At 58.0% G+C, this 24,580-nt stretch overlaps 1 protein-coding gene across 4 annotated transcripts in view; it reads right to left on the bottom strand.

The window, feature by feature from the left end:
• The window catches only part of PIP5K1C (phosphatidylinositol-4-phosphate 5-kinase type 1 gamma), a 50,175-nt gene extending 26,728 nt beyond the window's left edge, over positions 1-23,447 (bottom strand). For all 4 annotated transcript variants that reach the window (XM_034997445.1, XM_034997446.1, XM_034997448.1 and 1 more), the window contains exons 1-2: positions 23,329-23,447; positions 1,223-1,254 (exon numbers count right to left, since the gene is read on the bottom strand). In XM_034997445.1, coding sequence (XP_034853336.1) covers positions 1,223-1,254; positions 23,329-23,422 — 126 coding nt within the window. In that variant the 5' untranslated portion in view covers positions 23,423-23,447. The remainder of the gene's footprint in view (positions 1-1,222; positions 1,255-23,328) is intronic.
• Between the last annotated feature and the right edge of the window lie 1,133 nt (positions 23,448-24,580).

Below are 24,580 nucleotides of genomic sequence, written 5' to 3'. Positions count from 1 at the left end.
ATGGGGAGCAGGACCCTAGTTTCAGGGGGCTCCCCTGGCACGGCTGACACTGGGCTGGGTCATTCCCTATGGCCCCCACCCCTCGGCGCAGCCTTCCCCGTCATGACAACCACAGATGTCCCCAGACATCACACAGTGTCCCCTTGGGCGGAGTCGCCGGCTGAGACCCCTGGGCTGGAATGACTGTGAACTGAGGGGAGAGGTCCCCCTGGCCTGGGTCCTCCAGGGGGACAGCCACGGCAGGCGTGACAAACTTGTGTGAGGAAGTGGCGGAAGGGGCCCCGGCTCGAGGCCCAGGCCGGCCAGCAGAGGGAGCTGGTGCCCCTCCCAGGGCCAGACTGTCCCAGACATTCAAACATCTCCCGCACACCCGCCACCATCCACAGAGTCCGTGCAGCCCTTCCAGCCTCCAGCTGAGGGTGCTCAGACCAGCCAGACCCACACGGCCTCACTGCCCCACGCAGGGGTCCGGGCAGCCCTCCAATGCCCCACCAGCCCTCTCCCCTCAGCTCGGCTGCCGTGCGTTCTGCACACTGGCCACCAGGGGGCGGGCTCTCCCCAGCAATCAGAAGGCACCACCCCTGCTCCGCACCCCTCGCTGACTCCCCACTGCCGTGTGGCCGGACACCCTCCAGGAAAGCCCTCCCCACAAGGGCCCCACGTGGTGGTGGCATCCAGGGCACACGCACGCCTGGGGCCGGGCGGCCAGCGCAGGCACAGGGACGCCACACCTGGGCTCCTGGAACGCGGGGCTCACAGACACGCTCCCGCAGACCCTTTCAGGACCAGGGACAGTGCCGACCCCCACCTGCGCTACCGGAGCGAGCGGGAGGGCAGCCCGGGGCCCACACGGAGCGTGGAGGCGCGGCACGAGGGCCCCACCCCCCCGGGGAAGCTCTCTGGAACACGATGGGCAGACATGGGCAGGTGTGTGGGGACCCGGGGTGCTGCACGAAGGTGCTACTCATCACGCACTGGGCACTGCCCTGCGGCAGCATCTGACCCGGTCCCCCTCCTCCTGGGAACTCCCCAGGGACCCACACTTGCCTGGCTTCCGTCCCACCTCTCCGGCCCCTCAGTCTCCTGTCCCTCTGTCCCTCGCTGTCCAGGCCGGTCCTTGCTCTTCCCACCCGCTCCCCTCCCTGAAACTCAGGATGCCGGCAGGACTGAGGGAGGGGCCCAGGGAGGCACAGTGAGCTGCCCAGAGCCATAGGACACTCACCTCCGTCGGGACCATCTTCTTCTGGGCCAAGCCTGCAGGAGAGAAGGGAGAGGCTTCAGCCTGGAGACGGGGCAGCCCACCCTGCCTTCGCTGCACGCAGGTGCCTGCGACCTCACTCAGCTCCCTGCGCCCCTACGGAGGGACTTGAGGACCCGGGGTGGGAAGTGGGCAAGGATGCTGACCCACCACTGACCCCAAAGACGTCAGGTCCCCAGCGGCAAACGACTGACTGAATTGACAAAGTGCCGTCTACGCCCGCGGGAGGGAGCAGGGCTTAACCAGGAGATGCTCAGGCCGAGGGGAAATCAGGCAACGCATGGGGTCAGTGGGAAGGGGCCAGGTGCCCGGGGCTGGAGCCACGACTCCCTGGCTCCTGTCCACACAGTCCCCAGGGAGAGCTGCTCACCATGGAAAGAGGCTCACAGTGAGGGAGCAGGTGGTTTTTGTCTCTCAGGATCCTTCCCTCCAATCCCAGCTCCCCATGAGAAGGCCAACCACTGACTGACCTCTCTGAGCCTTAGCATCCTCACCCGGAACGCAGGCTTCTGCTGTGGATTATCTGTCCAATGAGTGTGGACGGCAGATATGCCCTGCCCCCTGCAGAAGACGGGCTTTGCAGGGGTGGGCAAGTCAAGGCCCCCGAGGAGGGGGTGACCCTGGGTTCCCAGGGGCCCGGCGTCCTCACGAGGCCCACACAAGAGGGAGGCAGAGGGTGGGAGTCCCAGAGATGGGCGGACCCCGTGCTGCTGGGGGTGAGGATGGAGGAGGGGCCGCGGGCCAGGAAGAAGCCAGAGCCGGGTCTCCCGGGGGCCCCAGGGGGATCAGCCCTGCCTGCGCCAGGGTTTATAGCCCAGTGAGACCCATTTTAGGCTTGTGACCGCCAGCGTGTGCTAACAAACGTGTGTGGTTTCAGGCGGAGCTGTGGTGCTCCATCACAGATGTAACAAGCCCATACACTGGGGTCTACCATGCGTCAGGCTGGCGGGAAGACAGGCGAGACCAGGGCAGACACGGCCTTCACCCTCAAGGGCTCACAGTCGGGGTGGGGGCCAGAGAAGGGCCTGCACAGGGGAGTGGGTGCCAGGAGGATGACCTGGGGGAGGGGTCAGGGTCAGGAGGTGGGACCCAGGGAGGTGGGAGTCCTGGAGGGCTGTGGGCAGAGGTGGGCCAACCTGACTCGACTGTTCACAGGCGCCCTCTGGTGGCCGCTGCGGGGAGGATGGACGGGGGAGGGGTAGTGAAGGCCGCAGCCTGGGACGAGGGTGGAGGGGACAGTTCTGGTGGTTCTGGTCCCGGTGGGAAATGATGGGCTGGACCAGGTGGAGGCAGAGGAGGGAGAGGGGTGGGCAGATTCCGGAGAGGTCTGAAGTTAGGACAGGTGCCTAGGACAGCTAGAGGCTCTGCTCACTGGAGGCAAAATGAAGAAGGGAGTCAAGAATGACTAAGGATCCTGACCGGAACAATTAACAGAGGACAGAGTGGCCTCAGCCGAGATCAGCGACAAGGCAGGAGCAGGTGTGGGGACAGTCGGGTGCAGCGTGGTCGAGCTGAGTGTGAGATGCCCGGGAGCCCCCCGCAAAGAGACCTCCAGGATCAGCTGGACCCCCAAGTCTGGAGCTCAGGGGAGGGCCCATCTGGAGACAGGGCTGTGGGCGTCGTCCTGCCATAGACGGGCGGGGGCTAAGAGTGGACAAGGCTGCCCGGGAAGGGAGCGGCTGGGGAGGGAAGAGGCCCGAGGATCCAGCCTGGACATCGGGGGAGGCACCACGGGGCCGGGGGAGTGGGAGTCCCAGGTGAGGGTCCGGGTTCCGTCTCAGCCCAGCAGAGGAGGGACCTGCTCCACTTCTAACACCAGATAGGGCCAGAGGCTGGGACTGGGGAGTGACTGCTAATGGGAATGGGGTTTCCTTTAGGGAGATGAGAATGTTCTAGAATCAGTGTGGTCATGTGCACCACATCGTGAATACATGAAAAACTAAATTGTAAGCTTAAAATTGTGAATTATGGTGTATGAATCATACTTATGGAAAAAACGAACCCAAGAGGACTGTGAGCCGTGGGTAAGGCTGGGGTCGGCAGGGTGGGGGACGGGTGTCCTCTTTCAGCCGTAACCACCACTGCCCTGTGCCTCAGCCAGATGCCGGCGATGGTCCAGGCAGGGAAACGGGCTGGGTGGGTGACTGGCCGATGCCAGGGTCATGGCCGCAGGGCCCACCAGAGGACACCCCAGCCAGAGGTCAGAGCCAACACTGGTCACTTGCCCAAGGCCCTAGGCGCCCACCCACAGACGGGTGTGGGTGTGGGACCTCCCAACCTGGGCGCCCTGGCCTCAGGGATGAACCTGGGCCCATCCTGAGGCTTGGCCTGAGCAAGCAGGTAGCAGAAGATGCTGGGAAGCTGACATAACATTTGTTGGTTTTACGTCTGGGGTGTGGGGGGAGGAAGAAGAGAGAAGGAAAGAGGCCGGCGGTAGAGTAGACAGAACATTCTAGACCTGGCTTGGGGGCCCCTGGCATTCTCCTTCCTGGCCAGCCTGGGGCCGCTGGGCCCGAAGCCCACCCAACCGTGCCTACCTGTGACCTCTGCAGCCCCCAGCCCTTCACCCTGGGGCTCTCTGCCCGAACAGGCCCAGCCCCGAGGTCCAGGCCTCCCCCCACAAACAGTTCCACCAGCTTCCCAGTTCTCCCAGCTTGTCGGGGGCAGCCTGGCGGCTCCCAGCCCCACTCACCCTGCGTGCTCGGGCCACACCAACACCAGCCTCTGATATGAGGTCCTGCCCGGGTCTGCCCTGCCCTGGGACCCCTCAAGGTCACCTGCTTCGTGCCCAGCGTCCCTGCAACAGCCACACTCCTCCTGCCCAACTCACACGCTGGCTAATAAAAGGGAGAGATGCGTCCTCCCACCTGGAATACCCTGGGCTCCGTGCCAGAAGAGGCCGCGGCATGATGCCCGGGAGCGACCCCCTTGCTCCCTCAAACACCGTGGCCCCGGGCCCTCGAGGGCCTTCGTGCATCTTCAGAGGGTGAGGGCTGCTCAGGGCGGGTGGGCTGTGGAGGTCCCGTGGCCCTGCCCTATGCTCCCACCAGCCAGACCAGGCCCAAGGAGGCCACGCCACGACGAGCTCCTCCCAGCCCAAGACGTGACCCATTCTCTTCTGAATGAGCCACCCCATTTTTGAGGAAATTAAGTTTTAAAAATAGCCTGGGGAGGGAGAGAGTGTTTCACACTGGGCCAAGACCTGCCCCAGGCGGGGCACAGCTGTGCCAGCCGCTGGGCGGAAGGCAGGGGGTGGCCAGGGCCCAGACCGTTTGGGGTGAGGGGGCCATCCCCTGCCTCCCCTGCTCCCTGACCTCTGAGCTAGCCCCTGCAGCCCACCACTGTGTGACCTCAGGGAAGTCCCTTCACCTCTCTGAGCAGCTTTCCTCTGCTCTGTGCCCCTGTGGGTGACCAAAGCCAGGGCTCCAGAGCTGGGCTCCCCCTCCCTAGCCCACCACCCCGCACCACCATCGGACTGCTGCCCCACCCTGCAGACCCTGTCCTGTCCCTCCGGGCGGCAATGACACCAACATCTGTCCTACCCACAGGAGAGGGCCTCCTCCCTCAGGGCTGGACCTGCCCTTAGCAGGCACCTACCAGTGTTTGTTGACTGACTGACGGATGGACAGACAGACACCCTTTCCTCTCCCCTCTGCACGCATGTGAGCTTCAGCAGGAGCTGCTCCTCCACATTTGTTTGACGTGGAAACTGAGGGAGGGCGGGGCTCAGGAAGGACTGTGGGTGCCCAGGACCCAGGGAGGAGCCCTACCATCTGTCTTTCAGCAGAATCAGCCACCGTACCTTTACAATCCGTCCAAAATCTGCCCACTGCCCCCGGCCCTCTCGGCCCGTCACCTGGACCAGCACAGTCCCCTCCACCCTGGTCCCTGGTCCCGCCCTCACCCCAGTCCGTTCTTCCCGCAGTGGCCACCAGAGGGCGCCCGTGATCACCCCAGTCAGGTCCCGCCCTGCTCCGCCCATAGCCCTCCAGGACTCCCTCCTCCCTGGGGGAAAAGCCCAAGTCCAGAGGTCCCCAAGCCCTGCAGGACCTGCCCCTGTCCCCTATCTGCCCTCCCCTCCTCCCTCTCCCCCACTCTGCTCCAGCCGCACAGGCTTCCTCGCTGTTCCTCCAACATGCCAAGCAGGGCCCTGCCCCAGGACCTTTGCACAGGTTGCCCCCCCAAAACACCACTCCCGAGACACTTGCAGGGTTTGCTAACTCGCTTCATCCAAGACCTGGCTCAAAGGTCACCCCCTCTTAGGTGTCCTCCAACCACTTCGCCCAAAACAGCCCCTCTGAGGTCACTCTCCTCACCTCCTTGGCCTTCTGGGTCTCCCAGGCAGTCGGCAGCACCCGGTGCCTCCGTGTTATGTCTCTCCCACTACCGGGAGAGCAGGTCTGCTCAGTCACCCCCTGACAGACACCTTCAGGGCTCTCTGCGTGCAGAGACTCCCCACCGGACACGAGGGGCATGAGGCCTGTCAGCTCCATGCAGGGTGGGGCCCCTGCCCAGAGCAGGACTGCCTGGGGCCCAGGAAGAGCGCCGGCTCCCCGTGACTCAGAGCCAGCAAGAAAGCACTAGGCCATGGCAGACAGGGCCAGCAGCCCCGAGAAGCCAGGAAGTGGTGCTGAGGCCCAGCTGCACACACTTCCCTGATCAGCTGGGATGCTCGCGCTGCCCTGGGCCTCCCGCGGCACAGGCCTCCGGGGCAGAGCCCTGCGGGCAGCCTGCGAAGACGCTGGGAACCCCTGGGGGGCAGTGCTAACCCTCAGCCCCAGCCTTGGCCCGCCAGGACGCTCAGGAGCCGCACCTGCAAATCCTCTCTCCAAACAGGAAGAAAGGCTCCCGTGGCCGAGTGAAGACGGCCAGTTCTCTGCGGCCACGTGACGCTCTGAGCTGCAGAGTGCCGCCGAGGGGACGCCGAGGGGACCGCAGGGCGCGGGCAAGGCTGGCAGCCTCCGATTCCGCCCTCCGGGAACCCTGAGCCCTGGGCTCCGGAGACAGGCGGGCAGTCCCCGGCTGAGGTGCGGGACCAGGGTGTGGGAGCCTCTTGGGTTTCGTGCCGCCTGCTGACCACGGCTGTGTGACTGACCCCAGGCGAAGCCGCAGAAGGACTGCCAGCCGAAGCCGGGCCAGGGGCAGAATCGCAAGCGAACACGCAGCCGTTTTCTCAAGCACCCAGCTCTGGGCGGTCTGTGACCAGTACAGCTGACGGAAGCAGGTACCACGGCGACATGTGGAGAGCGTTTCTAGAAGGAACGTAAGGATCTATTACCAGGGACTTCTTCGGGGACGGAGGAAGGAAATAGAGCTTTAACTCCTCTGTCCACCTTAAATTCTTTACTTTCAAAAAAGCACTAAATATATTCAAAGCCTGGATTATTCAATCATACAAATAATGAGGTGCAGACACGCGCTGCCCTGGGGACGGACCCCGAGCCCACGATGCTCAGGGAGGGAACCAGACACAGAAGCCACGCAGGGTGTGAGTCACGTGGGTGACACGTCCGGAACAGGCTCATCCGCGGATGGGAGGGGGCTCAGGGGGCGGGGGCGGGGGAGAAGGTGGGGAGTGACCGTTGATGGGGGCGGGGACGCTCAGGGAGGGACCTGGACACGCAAGGCCACGCGGGGTGTGAGTCCACGTGGGTGACACGTCCGGAGCAGGCTCGTCCGCGGATGGGAAGGGGGCTCATGGGGGCCGGGGGCTGGGGGGACGGGGAGTGACCACTGATGGGGACAGGGTTTCCTTTGGGGTGACGGAATGTTCTCCAACTAGACAGTGGTGATGGCGGCACAACATAGCAAATGTAGTAAAACCCACAGAATCGTGTACTTTAAGAGGGTGAATTTTTTTTTAAGATTTATTTATTTAGTTTAGACAGAAAAAGAGAGCAAGAGAGCGCATGAGCTGGGGGAGGGGCACAGGGAGAGAGAATCCCAAGTGGACTCTCTGCTGAGCACGGAGCCCCACGTGGGGCTCGATCCCACGTCCCTGAGATCCTGACCTGAGCCAAATCAAGAGTCGGACGCTCAACCGACTGAGCCACCCAGGCGCCCCCAAGAGAGTGAATTTTATGGTATGTGAACACATCTCAAAAATGAATCCCTTTAGCTGCAAAACCACTGCCCAACGATGCGCACCACCCAGAACGTTCTCCAGGCTCCACTCCTTCTGGCAGGCAGTGCTGCAAAGTGAGGGTAAAAGCGGCCCAGGTCACGCCGTCCCCCACACGGAGGCCAGAGGGGCCAGGCAGCACCTGACTTAACGATCTTATTCCGCGACCACCATTCCACAGGCAGCGAAACGGGGTTGAAGACACCCAGGTCGAAAGTGAAAAAAACCCTATGATCACATCGCAGAATCCAGAAAGGCATTCGACAAAATTCAACACAAATTTCATGTCTGAAAACTATTAGAAACTAGAGAAACAAACAGAAATGGGCTGATGGGGGAGAAGAACTGCTTTGATTGAAAACAGAATAAAGCGAAAACCCACGGCAAATACGCGACGCTCCCCGCAAGAGGAGTGCAGCCGAGAGCCTCCACTACCGTGGGGACACCGGCCAGTGCACTAAGACAAGAAAAGAGAAGGTTTGCATTTTTCACTCTGAGCCCCCTGGAACAGTGAATGGTGTCAGAGAAGGAATTACAAATTTTCCTTAACAACCAATTTCCCAAAGAATATTCTGTTCCTTCCCTCCCTCCCTCGCTCATTCCAAACTGTGAGCATTGAGCATTTCCTGCTTGCTGGGCCCTGCTGTGGGATGAAATGCTATGGACGGTCTGGCATTGTCTAAACATGATGCCTAGTAACAAAAGATTTTAGGCACCCAGAAAAGCACAACACAACATAAAAGACACCAGCAGGTTAAACAGATCTTTTCTTGTTTCTCTCTTCAGTCAGGGGTCAGCAAATGTCTCCCGTGAAGGACCAGTGGAGGCCCGGAGGCAGGGACAGTGACTAGGGTGGAGGGGAGTGACATAAAGGTGGCTCTCACCCAGGGCAGCCCTGCCCCATCTGGGGATGTCTGTGGTTGTCACGCCTGGGGGCCTCCTGGCATGGAGGGGGTGGGGCCCAGGATGCTGCTCGGCCCCCCAGAGTGCTGAGGAGGCCCCCACAGAATGACCTGGCCCTGTGTCCACAGTGCCCAGGACAGACTCCCGAGCCGCCGTGGGGGTGTGCGGTGGGGGGACGGACTCCGGAGCCGCTGTGGGCGTGTGTGGGATGACAGGGGGGCGGGTAGGATGTGGGTGTCAGTATTTTCTAGGTATTTAAAACATTGCAGGATAAAAAACGTATCTAACTGTACTATCCCGTCTACTTTTGCTTTTGCTTGCAGTTCCCCGCAGCAAAAAGCTACCGCATGCACACATTCCCAGTGCGGGGCTGGCGTCCTGAAAGCCACATCCAACCTCTAACACTCGTGGAAGCCAACGGTCACTGGACCCACTGTACAGCTGGTGAGACTGAGGCTCAGAGGTCTGGGCCAGTTCAAGGCAGCAGAGCTGCACAGGGTCCCAGAGACCCCGCAGACTCACTCCGCCCACAAGGGCTGGCTCCCAGGTTGGCTCAACACAGCCCAAGCTGACCTGTCCTCACGAGCAACCGGGAACTTCCTCGCCAAGCCCTTCTGCGGCTTTCCCGGACCCCCCAGGCCGAGTTGCTGCTCCCGACGGTGCTCCCAAGCACCCGGCCCCATGTCCTGCAGCCATATGGTCACCTGTGTGACCCCCACCACCACCCTGTGTATTGGGCCCAGCATGAGAGCTCCATACCGCTCCCCCTGCATTTGCTGACTTTCACTCTGCCTCACTGCTCCAGGCACAGACGCTCCTGGCCCTGCGCTCTCCGAGCCGGCACCAGCTCTGCCGAGCTCGCGGCATGCGGTGTTCGCTCTGCGCGGGGTCACCCACACCATCACAGGGGCAGACGGAGACTGCTCCTCTTTCATGGATTCGGATACTGGGGCCCAGACCTAGCACATGAGCGGTCACCCGCCAGTGTCCATCCCCCCGCCCAGCCTGTCGGGTCCTCTGCTGCTCAGGTTCCTTCACACCGTGGGCCCTGGGCCAGGCACATCTCCTCCCCGCCTCCTCTCTGCTCAGTGGATGCCTTCCCCAGCCCATCCTGGGACCCCAGGGATTCCAGGTCTAGCCTCTCCTGGCAGCTCCCTCTGGAACCCACGCCACGCCACCTTCAGAGCGCTCTTGGCTCCACTGAGAGCTCTGGAGGACAGGCCACTTCCCCGTCTCCCTCAGTGACCCCCATACCAGCTCCCAGGCACAGAGCCGACCTCAGTGCGCATTGCGGAGAAATCCTGGAGGGCTGCGTGGAGGAGGAAGCCTCAGGGGAAGAGCATGGGGAATGGAGCTCTCACATGGTCCCTGACCTGGACATCTGATGAAGGGCTGAATGCGAAGCAAGGCCATGAGCTTCCCACCAGGTCTGTGCTGGGCAATGCCTCTCATCTCTCTTCTTCAGAGAGGGAAACTGAGGCTCAAAGAAGTGGGATTAGGGTATTTTATGTTCAGACAGCAGCCTAACTCACACCGCTGGAAGAACAAAGGTGTGTGTGGAGAGGGATATTTTTTTAAAGATTTTATTTATTCATTTGAGACAGATACAGAGAGTGAGCGAGAGCGCTCATGAGCAGAGGGAGGGGCAGAGGCAGAGGGAGAAGCAGGCTCCCCGCTGAGCATGGAGCTGACACAGGGCTCGATCTTAAACCCTGAGATCACGACCTGAGCCAAAACCAGGAGTCAGACACTTAACTGAGCCACCCAGGCACCTCCCCCCAACTTTAAAAGATTTTATTTGAGAGAGAGAGAGAGAGAGATTTGGTAATATAACTCAGGCCAGCCAACTGTGCCCTGCAGACCAAACCCACAGTCTGTTTTATAAATAAAGTTTTACTGACACATAGCCACGCCCACTCATGTATGACTCTCTACCATGGCTTTTGCACTACAATGGCCGAACTGAACACTTACAACGGAGACCATCCGGCCCTTCACAGCAAGCTTGCCAAGCCCTGACCTAACGGAAGAGGTGTGATGAGCTGCAAGTGTGGCTGCACCTGGGGGCCACCTGTCAGTGCTGCTGTCCTCCCAGCACACCCCCTGCCCCCGCAGGTGCCTGACTGTCCCCTATAGAGTCCCAGGGCAGGGCCCTGCAGGTCAGGAGCCTGAGGCCTGGCTCCCCACCCAACCCGGGAGCCAGCAGCACTCTGCCTAGGTGTGGGGGATGGGGGCTCGTCAAGGGACACCAGGTGGCCATCGCTGGACATGCAACTGCAGACCTCCACAGGGGAAGGGGCCTGTGGACGAGCCAGATCTGAGGACAGGAGGGCAGGAGCACAGGAGCCCCGCCCCAGCAGGTGCCCGATGGAAGATCATGCGCTGTCTCAGGACCAACGTGTGAGGTTTCTTGGCCCAGTTTTCTTCCCAGATATATTTTTACTCCCCGGAAGCCAGGGCTGGTATGCAATACTGCACTTGAATTCTAAAATGCCAGGAGCCACCGAGGCCCCCCTCGGCCCGGGGCTCGTCACTCATGCAGGTGTCTGCCCGTCAGGCTCTAGGCGGACGGTGGGAACCTGGGGCTGGGCGTTCTCTCAACACGGCAGTAAATTCCCAATGTGGGCCAGCCTACCCAGCAGGGCGTGTCTAGGCTTCCAGAATCCCAGGGGGCTGGATTTGTTTTACATGGAGGCTGAGTGGGGCAGGGCCAGTAAGCTGGCGGAGAGCCAGGCTGGAACCAGGCCCCTGACGCCCGCTGGGCTCTGGGATTACCACAGGGGCCCCTGCCCCTCGAGGGTCCCTCTGCGTCAGGCATGGGCTGGCTGCTCAGCTCAAGCTCTCGCTGGTGCTGCATTCCACCCTGTGGGGAGAGGGCCACAACGGCCCCATTCTGCAGATGAGAGAGGGAGGCTCCGAAGCCAAGCGAGCTGCCCGCTGGGGTGGCCAGCCTCCAGGATGGGCTCCGGTGGGCTGGGCCCCCTGGTATCCACATGCTTCTGCAGCAGCTGTGGGTATGACCAATGGGGTACGGCTGAAGTGAGAGCGTGTGAGTTCCGACACAGGTCAGACACTACCGTGTTCCCTTGCTCTTGGATTGCTCTCTGGGGGACAAGTGGTCACCATGTTGTGAGGACACGTAAGTGGCCTGGGAAACCGAGGACAACTGCCACCAGCCACATGAGAGAGCAGCTCAGGAGCGGCTCCTCCAGCCCGGGTCGAGCCTTCAGATGAGGCAGGAGGCTTGCCTGCACCCTGATCTGAGACCCTGCACTGAAGCCACCCAGCTCAGCCACCCCCGGGTTCCGGACACACACACCCCGAGCAGAGAGCCCCCGCCACCACCCCCCCCCCCAGCCCGGCCCCCCCCGGGTTCCAGACACCCAGCCACCCTGAGACCCCACGCCGCAACCCCCCAGCTTGGCCACCCCCAGGTTCCGGACACACAGACACCGTGATCTGAGACCCCACGCCGGAACCCCCCAGCTCGGCCACCCCCGAGTTCCGGACACACAGACACCCCGAGACCCCGTGCCGCAACCCCCCAGTCAGCCACCCCCGGGTTCCGGACACACAGACACCATGAGATAGTAAACATGTGCCACTGTCTAAAGCCACTACATTTTGGGGTAATTTATTTCACAGCAATAGCTACCTGATATGGTTGGGGTTTCCACATGGCCCCTGAGCACAGATAAGGACAGTGGGTTGGGGGCTTTCTACACAGAAGGCCTCCCTGCCCTCCCCTCCACCTTTTGTGCCCTTACTCACTGCACTCCTGCCACACGGCTTCCTCACTGTTCTTCACATGTGCCAGGCACAGTCCTGCCCCAGGACCTTTGCACACACTTCCCTGATTAGGATGCTCTTCCCCATTTCACCTTTCAGGCCTGGATCAAAAGTCTCCTCAGAGAGACCCTCCCTGCACGCCTGGCTGAGACGGCTCCCTAACCCATTCTCCAACCCCCTATCATAACTCCTACCCCTGCTCAGTTCAAACCTTCTCTTTGTGCCTTTGGTCCTCCAGGGGCTGCTCTCTTAGAGGCCAGGAGCCTCCTGAGGCAGGAGTCACGTCTTGCTTCACCGCTACGGCTCAGGGAGGCCTGTGCCGGGCACGGGACAGGGCCACCAGCACCTGCTCCCTTCTCCCTGGTGGTGACAACGGGAGTCACGACAAGGTCTGGGGCCCAGGGTACTAAGGGCTTGGCTCAGGAGGCAAATGGGGGAGCAGGAGCCTCCAGGCACAGCCTGCTTTTTGTCGCTAACCACTGAGCCACCAACTCTGACGCTCCAGTCAGCTCCAGCGACCGGCTAGAAAGTAGCAGGAACGTGGACACAGTAACAAAGAGCTGACTTCTGCTGAATGTGGGGCCAGCACCATCTGGTGCACCTACATGTGATTCATCAAACCCTCCCCACAGCCCTGTGAGGTTGGTACTATGGCTACCTACATTTAGCCGAGGCTCTGAGAGGCCAAGTCAGGTCACTGGCCTGAGGTTACCCAGGAAAAAGTGGGAATGGATGAATGTGATTCCGGGCAGTCAGGCTCCAGCCTGAGCCACAAGCACACGGAGGGAAGGAGATGGGGAAGAACCAGCCATGCTAGAGCCAGCAGAGCCTCCCAGGCAGAAGGAGGACCCAGTGCAAAGGTCCTGGGGCAGGACTGTGCCTGCAGAGTTGGGGAATCAGCACAGAGGCCCCAGTGGCTGGAACAGAGTAAGGAGATGAGGACAGGGATGGGACAGGCCTTGCTGCCATTGTCACTGTGAGGACCCACGTGTGGCCTGTTAAGATGAAGGTCTGTCTCCAGCCACTTCCAGACTGGGGGTTTCCTGGAGGCAAGCCCGGGATCCACCTTGGCCCCTGCTACGACTGGAGGCCAGGCCAGGGCTGGAGTCTGATCCATTTGCTGAATGAATATCCATGCCACCCGTGCAGCTCAAGAGAGCGGGAGAAGGTGGGAATCCTTGACCCCTGGGTGCTGGCCTCTTCCTGTGCTCCTTCTGGGCTCCCCTGGCGACGGGCTTCCCCCAGGCCTGGCACTTCCCCCTTAAGTGCTCAATAACGAGCTGATGAGCAACAGGAATGAGTGACTAGCGTGTGCAGAGTGGCATATTATATGGGTTTAAAAGAACATGGTGGGGGCGCCTGAGTGGCTCAGTCGTTAAGCGTCTGCCTTTGGCTCAGGTCATGATCCCAGCGTCCTGGGATCGAGCCCCGCATCGGGCTCCCTGCTCGATGAGAAGCCTGCTTCTCCCTCTCCCTCTCCCCCTACTTGTGTTCCCTCTCTCACTATCTCTCTGTCAAATAAATAAAATCTTTGGAAAAAAATAAAATAAAAGAATATGGTGGCTCTGAGCTACACTGATAGGAACTAAGAGCCAAGCCAAACTGAATACGTTAAAGTATAAAATGCAGAACAGGGTTAGAAAATTCACATTTCCCCATTTCTTTTTTTAAAGATTTATTTATTTATTTTAAAGAGAAAGAGAGAATGAGGGGGGAGGGGCAGAAGGAGAGAAAGAACCTCAAGCCAACTCCCCGCTGAGCACGGAGGGCTTGATCTCACGACCCTGAACCCAAGATCATGACCTGAGCCAAAACCGAGTCAGACGCTGAACCTACTGAACCACCCAGGTGCCTCTCACATTTCCCCATTTCAAAACTGACTACAAAGCCACAGTAACCGAGATAGTGTGGTCCTGGCATATAAAGACAGACAGAGACATCAGGGAGTGGTCCAGAATACGTCAGTGAGAACCAGAAGTAAACGTACACGTCCACAGTCCACAGATTTTGACAAGGTTGCCAAGACCACTCCAAGGGGAAAGAAGAGTCTCAGCAAACGGCGCTGGGACAACTGGATTTCCACGCACAGAGAATGAAGTTGGACCCTATTTCACACCATATGCAGAAGTGACTCAAAACGCAGGAGAAATCTAAACCAACGTAACAGATGCAACAATAAAGCTCTCAGAAGAAAATAGGCCTAAGTCTTCATCACGTTGGGTCAGGCCATGGTTTCTTGCATATGACAACTGAAGCACCAGCAACCAAGGGAAAATAAACTGGACTTACTCAAAATTAAAAACGTTTGTACTTTGGGGCGCCTGGCTGGCTCAGTTGGTGGAGCATGCGATTCTTGATCTTGGGGTCGTGAATTCAAGCCCCACGTTGGGCATAGGGCCTACTTTAAAAATAAATAAATAAATATATATTTTTTAATGTTTGCACATCAAAGGACACCACCAAGAAAGTGAAGAGACAACCTACAGCATGGGAGAAAATATTTGCAAATCACAGATCTGAGAAGGGAATAGTATCTAGAATACATAAAGAACACTTACGATTCAATAAAAAAAAATAACTCAAATGAAAAATGAGCAAAGGGTCTGAACATGACATGTCTTCACAAAAGATGTACAAACAGCCAACAAGCCCATGAAAAGATGCTCCACATCACTGATCGGTCAGGGAAACACAGATCAAAACCACAGTGAGAGCACTTCATGCCCACTGGGACAGCCAGAGTCAAAGAGACACACAGGAGCGAGTAATGTCCAGGATGGAGGAAAATCAGAGCCCTCAGGCACGGCTGGTGGGAATGGAAAGTGGGGCAGCTGCTGCGGATAAGTCTGGCAGTTCTTCAAAAGGTTAAACTTAGAGTCTCCACACGACCCGGCACTTCCACTCCTGGGTGTCCACCCAAAAGAAATGACAACATCCATCCACACAAAAACCTGCCTGAGCATGTTCGTGGACACACTATCCACAACAGACAAAAAGTGGAAACAATCCAGTGTCCGTCAACAGACAAATGGAGACACAAAACACGCTCTATCCATATTACAGAACGTCACTCAGCCAGGAAGAAGAGCGAGGTGCCCACACAAACTACCACACGGACGGACCCAATGAGGGAGGTGAAGGGCGAAGGCATTCTAAGGAGGAGAGAGCACATGCAAAGGTCCTGTGGGAACAAGATGGGATGCCTTTGTGGAACAGCAAAGAAAGGGTTTGGTGTGGCTGGAGGGGAAGGTACACCTGGGGGTGCCGAGAATGGAGGCAGGGGGCAGTCTCCGGGGGCAGAGCCCTGACCAGCAGCCTACCCTTCCTCCCTAATCCTGAGATCTGTCCTACTCCCCCCATCTCAATCTCACAGCACAAAGCAAATGCGCGTTTCCAGAGTGGTAAACAGGAAGCCTTGCAAAGGACGGGGGGGAGGGAGGCCATTAATCCAGAACTTAGCAGGCCTTAGGCCAGTAGACAGTTTTCCAAAGTCCAAGCATTCAAGAAAAAGAGAAAGGAGATTCCAGAACTTTCACCACCCTCGCCACAAACACGGTTACACACATGTCCATGCCAGACGCAGGCCTCCCACCAAAGTCCAGGGCCTGAGGCTGGAGAGCATCAGGTGGGCTTCCTGAAGAGGCAGGCAGAGGGCCAGCACTGAAGGGACTGGAGCAGGGGGTGGCTCACTCACAACAGCTCAGGTGGAAGGCCTCAGGTGGTGGGGCCGGGTCCACAGAGCGCACGTCTGCCTGGGAGGAAGTCTTGTCTAGTCGGGGCCCTGGGAGACCTGCTGCCCCAGGTCTGAGTGTGATCCCGGACTGAATCCTAGCGAGGGGACAAAGACTGCCATCCAGGACAATTTTGGATTAACTGATAAAACGTGAATCCTGACTGCGGACCGGATTTAAACTTCTTAAACTTGATCCCCACACTTAGCAAAGAGAATATCCTTGCTTATAGGATACATAGTTGCTCCTTATTTGCAGATCCCTTACCTGCAAATTTACCCACTGGCCATCTGCAGCCCCAAATCAATACTCCTGAGCCTTCCGAGGTCACCCATAGACACACCAGGGGAGTGAAAAATCTGTCACCTCCCGCCCATGTGTCCAGCAGAGGTCACTCGGCCTTCGGGTCTCTCTTTCTTGTACTACAGATAAGGGCCCTTTCCATGGCCTACTGAGGGGACACGTTTTAAATGTCTGTGCTTTCTGTCGGTGATTTTCAGTGTCCACAGCGGCCCCCGAGTGTAGAGCTGCCATGGTCTGGGGCTCCTGAGCCTAGAAGGCTGTGCGTGATGCGCCTCAGAAAACACGTTAGGGCGCCTGGGTGGCTCAGTTGGTTAAGCGACTGCCTTCGCCTCAGGTCATGATCCTGGAGTCCCGGGATCGAGTCCCGCATCGGGCTCCCTGCTCGGCAGGGAGTCTGCTTCTCCCTCTGACCCTCCCGACCCTCCCCCCTCTCATGTGCTCTCTCTCAGTCTCTCTCTCTCAACTAAATAAATAAATAAAATCTTTAAAAAAAAAAAAAAAAACACACGTTAGACCAGCTTCCGCCGGCTGCCCTGAGTTCAGTGTTAGTGAATCAACGATACATAGTTTACAAAGAGTCTAAATAGAAACACACACACACGTGACACAAATTCCATGTTGAAAATGTCGAGACCAGAGGCTCACGGGGACCTAACCCTGTGTTCCTGCAGGAGGCCTGTTTCATATTCGCGAACTCCGTGTTCGTGGAGACTTCACGGGACAGAACTGCTGGGAATCATGGGGAACCGGCTACACCCACGTATTAGGACAGGGGCATCATGTCTGCAGCTGACTCGCAATGACCCGCAGCACCTCTCTCTCTCTCTCTCTCTCCCCCTCACACAAACACACACACACACGATAATACACGTTCAGTAAAAAGATAACATCACGTGGTGAAATGCCTGTCAGCAGCTGGTGAATCTCGGCTAAGGGCCGAATGCTGCAGTAAGCCTGCAACTTTTCCTGCAGGCTTGAAAATTTTCAAAGTAAGATGTTAAAAAAGAAAAGGTAGGTATGAACACGGAAAACCACCTGGAATGGTGGTTATCTGCTCCTAGAAACAGAGAGCAGGAAACAGAAATCTTCCCTTCCTCCTGACCACAGGTCTGATTGTTGTTTTTTTAAAGGAAACATGTTATTACTTGTAGTTACAGACTTGCCTGCTGCAAGAACCAGGCAGATGAGTGGGACAGAATAGAAAGTCCAGAAATAGACCAGCCACGTGCAGGAATCTGGTATGTGATGAAGGTGGCATCTCAAATCGGGGAGGAAAGCAGATTATCCAGAAAGTGGAGTTGGGACAACCCTGAGCCACCTGGAAAAACATGGAACAGTAAACTCTCTTAACACCTTGTGTGAGGATAAATTCCAAATATAGCAAGACTTTGAAGGATTTTTTTTTTAAGTGAAACTACAGAGGTACTAGAAAAATTATAACCTCAGAACAGGGAACACTTTTCCATCCGTGACACCAAACTGAGAAACCATAAAAGGAGAGATTGATAAATTTGACCACATAAATAGAAAGATACCTGCCTGGCATTAATTACCGTTTTAAGAGAAGATAGGAAAAGACTACTCACGCTATGTCATAAATTAAAAACAAAAACAAAAACCTTTCAGGATATATAAAGAGGTTCCACAAATAAATAAGAAAAAGACCTGAGAGACCAACTGGATATGGGAAAGATACAACTACCCAGTTCCCAGAAAACAAAGGGAGTTCTGAGATGTGAATATTATTAAATGTGGGAATGGGGATGAGCAACGAGAAGGGGACTGACTAGCCCAAGCGCACCTCGGGGTGTCCTTCATACACAAATGCCCGAACTGCACCCCACTTCCTTAAACCTTCAACGGCAACCCCCACGCATCCAGAATAAAGGCCAAGAAATGTGTGCATGGTGCACACACAAGACAGAAAGCAACTGTGACAAAATGTTGGGGGTTCCTTTTTCCAACCGAAGCCAAAATGCCTTCACACTGGCTCGAGCACGTGGGGCCCCTCGGGCTGGACCCGAAGCCCTCCAGGGTGGCTTGGTGGAGGAGCGGGTGCAGGGCCCCGTGGCTAATCCCCCACATCTCTAATCCCCACACGCAGGCAGTCCAGCTGGCAACGGCAGGCAATCCCCAGTGGGGTCTCAACCGGCCTTGTCATGATTGGTGACACGAGGCTCAGTCACAGTGGCAGGCGATGTGGGCAGAAAGGCCTGGGAGCCCGAGATCCCCGGAGCCAACGTCACAGGGCCGTCATTCAGTGAGCATTACCCTGCGGCCGCAGGCCTCGCCCTGCTCCTGTCCCCTGAATCCTTGGGACCTCGCTGCCCTCACCTTGAGAGGGGCCGAGATGGGGAGCAGGAACTTCACCTGCTCAGAGGCACAGTGTCTGTGGCAAGGCAGGGTCAGCCCCGGGTCAAGACCCAGGCTGCCCCTCCTACATCAGCATGAGCCTGCTGGAACTTGCTCCTTCCCGGGCCCTCCCCACCGCCCCCCCACCAGCTCCAGGGCACAGACCGATCCCTCCTGGGTTCCGCGGCTCCCTCACCCTCCTCAACCCCCACAGCCTCCATTCAGGCCCCCAGCCTGGCTCAGCACAGCTCACCTGCCACCTGCCGTGGGAAGCTCCTTCCCTACCAACCGGCCAGAGTACTGCGCCAGGGCCCCCCCGCCACAGCCCCACATGACTGGCCCTGCCTGTTTCAGGGTCCCCCAAAACACGGACTTTGTTTCCTTGGATCAAATGAATCAAGCTTGTTCCTACCTCAGGGCCTTTGCACAGGCTAATCCCTCTGCCTGGCACACTCAACCCACGGCTGCATTCCTCCCTGACCACCCCAGCTGCAGCCAGCCCTGCACTGGCATCACCACGACTGTTCCTTTCCCCACTACGCACTCACCACTGACCAGCACGCTCTCCTCAGGGGATGGCAAACATTTTCCGTAAAGCACAAGACCGTGAGTATTTCTGACTCTGCAGACCATAAGGTCTACAAGCAAAAGTCGTCACAGACAACATGTGAGTGGGTGGGTGTGGCGGTGTGGGAATAAAACTTCATTGACAGAAACTGGGGACGGATGGGCCTTGGCCCCAGAGGTCCAGGCTGCCGACCCCTGATCCTATCTGTTTACTTGTTCGCCATGAAAGCCGCGAGGGAGTGGCCCAGGTCACTGCACCTAGAACCCCCGCTGGTCCACGGCAGGTGCGTGATCAAGGTTTAATGAGCACTGTTCGAGGACAAAGTAAGAAGCACCCGCGTGTCCTTGTGTACCCGGAGTCTGATAGTAGACCCGTAACTGTTCCAGGTTCTGCACAGAAACAGCAGACCACATGTGGCCCCCTGGAACTCACCTGTCCCTCTGAGGAGGGAAACTCCCAGCACCCACATGGAGCTGGCTACCTGCCAGGGGCGCTTCTCAGGGCTTGCAAGTCCGTCCACTTGATGGAGCCCCATGAGACAGGTACACGCATCAGACCCATCTCACAGATGGAGACACTGAGGCGGCGTGTCCCCCTAGCTGGCCAAGGATGCACCTGCGATGTGAACCGAGCAGTCTAGCTCCCAAGGCCTCTCCGTGGAGGGGACTGAACCGTCAGAGGTAAAAGTGTCACACTGCCAAGAAGCATCCAGGGCAGAATTCCAACTGGGAGCTTTCTGCCTCCAAGGGACACGGCTGACAGGCAACAAGGGGGGGAGGGACCACTAGCCCACAACTACCGAGGAGGCCTCCGAAGACAATGTCCCACCACAGCCCCGTGGGCCCCTGCTGTTTTTCAAGTGCACCAGGTCTTTGCCTGGGCGGCGCCATCTTCCTTTCCATTCTTCAGGCCTCCTGCAACGTTGGGGGAGGCCTCACTGGGAAGGAGATATTTGAGCAAAAACTTGAAAGAGCTAAGGAAGCAAACAACACAGATATGAAGGATGAATGTTCTAGACAGAGAGCACATGTGCAAAGGCCCTGGGGCAGGACCACGCCTGGTGGGTGGGAGAAACAGCAAAGGAGCCTGTGTGGCCAGAGCAGAGTGGGCGAGGGGGAAAGAGGGAGGAGGGGAGAGCAGGTCGTCCAGGGAGGTGGGTGCCCTGGAGGGCTATGGGCAGAGAAGGGTGGGACCTAAGTCAGTTTTTAATGGGAGCCTTCTGGAATGAGCTGTAGGGAGCAAGGAAGAGACGGGGTACCAGGCCAGCGATGGATGATGGGGCTAGACCAGGTGGGGCAGAGAATACGGGAAGAAGTAGGCAGACTCTGGGTCCATTCTGAAGACAAAACCAGCATAATCTGCCACCAGATTAGATGTGGGAGGGGGCTGGAGGGGGCTGGGAATGAAGCCAACTGTTCTGTGATATCATGCAAGTCGGAAGGACAGGAGGGAAATGGCTCAGAAAACCAGACCACAGCTCAGGCCAAAAGCCCACAGGCAGATCACAGGTCCCAACAGTTGACCCCGTGAATGCATCCAAGCCCCCAAAAGCCAGCGGAGAACTCCATCCGGCCCTTTCTGGACCAGGCCTCGGGAGCAAAGATCAGGGCATTTAAAGTAACCAGATTCTAAACACCAAGACATCATTTCACCTCCATCACACTAGCCAAAACTAAGGAGGCTGGTAACATTCAGAGCTGGCAACACTGTGGCGAGGGTCTCTCTCAGCCCCCGCCAGACCTTTCTGGAAAGCCAGGAGGCATCATCAGATAACAATTTTCAAGCGGCTCACCATGGCCCAGCCATTCCAAAGCAGGGACTTCAACTGCTAGAAGTTAAAGGGCCACAGTTAGGGGCCATGTTCAAGGATGTTTACCACAGCATCGCTGGTAACAGCAAAAGGTGGATTCCAGAAGCAGCCAGAATGGTCCTCAGCAGGAGGCTGGTTGAACTAGTAATGGCTGGTGCCTAAAACGGGCTGTCTTTCCTCAAGCACTCTCAACATGCTGACGCTCACTAACTCAGGTGAGGCTCATCGTAGCCAGCCCCAAGCAGGTATACACATCACCCCATTTTACAGATGGGGCTACAGAGGCTCAGAAAAGTCAAGGCATTTGCCCTTCAAAGTCACACAGCAACTGAGTGGAACCCAGGCAGTATAACTGGGCTTTGCCCCCTCTTAACCATGGCCCCGTACTCTCTCTCTCTGAAGAAAGTAATTGATACCAACAAGGGGCTGGGAAGTTCAGATTATTGCAGATAAAAAGCAACCCAAATTATGGAATAACAGAGTGAGACCAAAGGTTCTCATCTAGGGTGACTGTGTCTCCAGGAAACCCTGGAGATGTCTGGGGACATTGATGGTCATCACAACTCAGGGGCGGTGCTCCTGGCATTGAACGGCCGGGGCCAGGGATGCTGCTCAGCCCCCTCCAGTGCCCAGGAAGCTACCTCCAGAACAGAATTTTCCAGCTCAAAACGTCAATAGCGCCGAGGCAGAGAGCCCCTGGTGGGGCACGGAACCATCTTGGCAAAAAATAAGCAGACGTGTTTATGGATTTCTACATTTCTATGAGCAGCACGACAAGCCTGGACGGTTTTCACCCAAACTTAGGATTTACATCAGGAGAAAGGAGTTTGGAAAGGGAGCAGCCGCTCTTAATTTTAGAGTGAGTGAGCTAAACGATTTCCCAGGGGAGTCAGACTTCTGCGGATTTTGGTGACAGGCAGTCGGGGCTGGCCCCTTATCTTCCAGGTCCCCATGCTTAGACCCAGCTGCTGCTGGGCCTGGGACCTTATCTGCCCTCATCTGGCTCACTGAGCCCCTAATAAAATAAATGTTTGCTATGCGGCTTTCTTGTGGTCACTGAGTCTTGGGCTGTTTTGTCTCTGACCAGCCCCACTTGGAGGGCTGATGGTGGAGGTCAGGGGTCTGATAAAGGAGGGTGGCTGGGTCCCGGAACCACGTCTAGGGCTAGCCAGGCCAGGGCACCAATCCCCAGCCAAGAACAAGGGCGAGGCAACCGGATGGTCAAAGGAAGCAGGTAATCTACCGAGCGCTTCCAGATGGCAGTAGGGACAGAAGCGGCGGGAGCCTTTCAGAGCCCGGGGCAGGGGGTGGGGGGGACTCTCGCTGGCCCCAGTGCTCTCTCTCCAGACATTTCGCCCACCCCCCGCCCCCCCTCAGCCACACAGCATATCCCGCCTGCCAAGGAAGCTTCAGGAGGCCTGGGGGAGAAGGAGGACGGATGTCCGTGTGGGTGTCTGCAGGGCCTCTGCTAGCGAGGGCTGCCTGGTGAGAGCAGAGGATCCTGCAGATCCGGAAACTTCTGCTTGGAAGCTTGAGAATGTGACCCAGAAGGAAGCTTGGAGGAGAAGGCCACGTCGCTCCTCACACCTGCTGTTCCGGAGGGCGAGGGAGGAAACAGTGCCCTACACACCAACAGTCGCCCTCCAGTGTCCAGGGACAAGGCTGGGAGGGGGGTGACTCTTTTCCCCCCACCTGCCTGCAGAGAGAGCCCTGGCCCTGAAAGCATGGCGAGATGTCATGTCCTCAATCCCCTCCTGTCACAAGGAGGTAAACTGAGGCCCAGAACGGCAATGAATGGCCAGTGCACTAGAAGCCGGGGCTGGTGACCCCCACGAAGAGAGATGGGATAGTCAGGAGGCTGGCCCAGATGCCTCAAAGACCCCCCGCCCCCCGCCCCCCGCCACTCCTGCCCTTCTCCACCCAGATGGGCCCACAGGGGGGAATCCCAAGAAGCTGACCCCAGCAAGGCGGCCGGCGCAGGAAGGCGGAGGCACATCTGGGACAGTGTCACCTCCCCGGCCATGCCTATCTCAGAAGCATGGCCGCTCACCAGAACGGGGTGCTGCACCGTCCCACACTCGGAGAGCAGCTCCCCACCCCCAACAAGACTGGGTGGGATGCCGTCCCCAGGCGCCCTCAGCCGCAGGCAGCGCGCCCACCCACCGCGTGGCCTCAGCCCCCCGCCCCGCCCCGCCCCGAGGTGAGGATCCGCGTTCCTCGCACGCCTCCGAAGGGGGTGCTCGCCCCACGGCCTCCCAGACCCGGGCCCCGCACGCGCCCCCGGAGCCCCCGGGCAGGGCGGCGCCCCCGCGAGCCCCCCGCCCGCTGTGTCCCATCCCCCCCCGCGAGCGCCCCCGAGTGGAACGTTCCGGCCTCCCCGCGGCGGGTCCCGGCGCCCCTCCGGCGCCCGGGCGGCTCCACTGGGCCGCGGCCGGGGGAGGCCGGGCGGGCCCACTCGGGGAGCGGGGAGGGAGGGAGGTCCGGCACCGTTACCTGCCGCCGCCCCGCTCTCCGCGGCCCAGGCCGCCTCCGAGGTCACGGCCCCCGCCTCGGCGCTCCCCGCCTCCTCCGGCACCTCCAGCTCCATGGCCGCGCGCGCGGACCGGCGGGCGGGCGGGCGGCCGGCCGGAGGCTGCACCCGAGCTGCGGCCGCCGCCGCCGAACAACAACCGCCGCCGGCTGGAGGGCGCAGGGAGGGGGCCGGGCCCGGGGAGCGGGGGGCGGGCCCGGAGGCGGGGCCAGCGTGCGCCGGCGCACCGCGCGCGCGCGCCGCCGGCCGGGGCTCGGGGGCGGGCCTGCGTGCGTCCCCGCGTCTCGAGCGCCCCCTCGCGCCCAGGGGGTGGAAGGGCGGCTCCATGCGCGTCGTCTAATCCTCTTGCTAGAATACAGTCACACGTGGTAAACCCAAGCGCTGTCTACAGTTAATCAGCTACTTAACATCATGTTGCAGATGACACTTACTTATGGTATGTGCTTTGTCATAAGTAGTCGTTATAATGACGTAATAAGTGATGGAATAAGTCAAAATAAATTTGATTTGCACTGGGTGCCTGGGTGGCTCAGTTGGTTAAGCGACTGCCTTCGGCTCAGGTCATGGTCCTGGAGTCCCGGGATCGAGTCCCGCATCGGGCTCCCTGCTCGGCGGGGAGTCTGCTTCTCCCTCTGACCCTCCCCCCTCTCATGTGCTCTCTCTCTCTCTCTCATTCTCTCTCTCAAATAAATAAATAAAATCTTTAAAAAAATTTGATTTGTACTAATAGGCACAGGATATAAAATATGTGTTATTACGATATAGGCATACTAATATCATTGCTAGAAAAAGTATGATGTTATAATAGATAATGTTGGTATATAATTATGAGTGTCATATATAATATAAAACACTATGTATAATACAATGGAAAGTAAGTTATAAGTAACAATGTAATTAAAATGTCAGGCTAGATGCAAAAGCCTCCCAGCAATCTCTCCATAAGTCAGGGATCTATTTCTTGTTTGCCTTTTTTTTTTTTTTTACTACTAATACTTTCCCAGTACCTAATATAAAACATAACGCCTAGAAGAAAATAAATATTTGACAGTATTGATCAACCAGATGGGGACTATTATCATTTCCGTTTTACACACAAAGAAAACAGTATCTCAGAACGTTGAAGTCACTTACTGGAAATCACAAAGAATCATGCTGCGAATATTTACGTACAGTGTTAAGAATTACTGTGTTCATATTGTCATTAAAGTTTAA

This window comes from Mirounga leonina, unplaced genomic scaffold (genome assembly GCF_011800145.1).
Source record: "Mirounga leonina isolate KUSES-001 unplaced genomic scaffold, KU_Mleo_1.0 Mir_94, whole genome shotgun sequence".
Lineage (NCBI taxonomy): Eukaryota > Metazoa > Chordata > Mammalia > Carnivora > Phocidae > Mirounga > Mirounga leonina.
The sequence above is the reverse complement of the archived record's forward strand: the minus strand, read 5'-3'. Positions and strand labels throughout refer to the sequence as shown.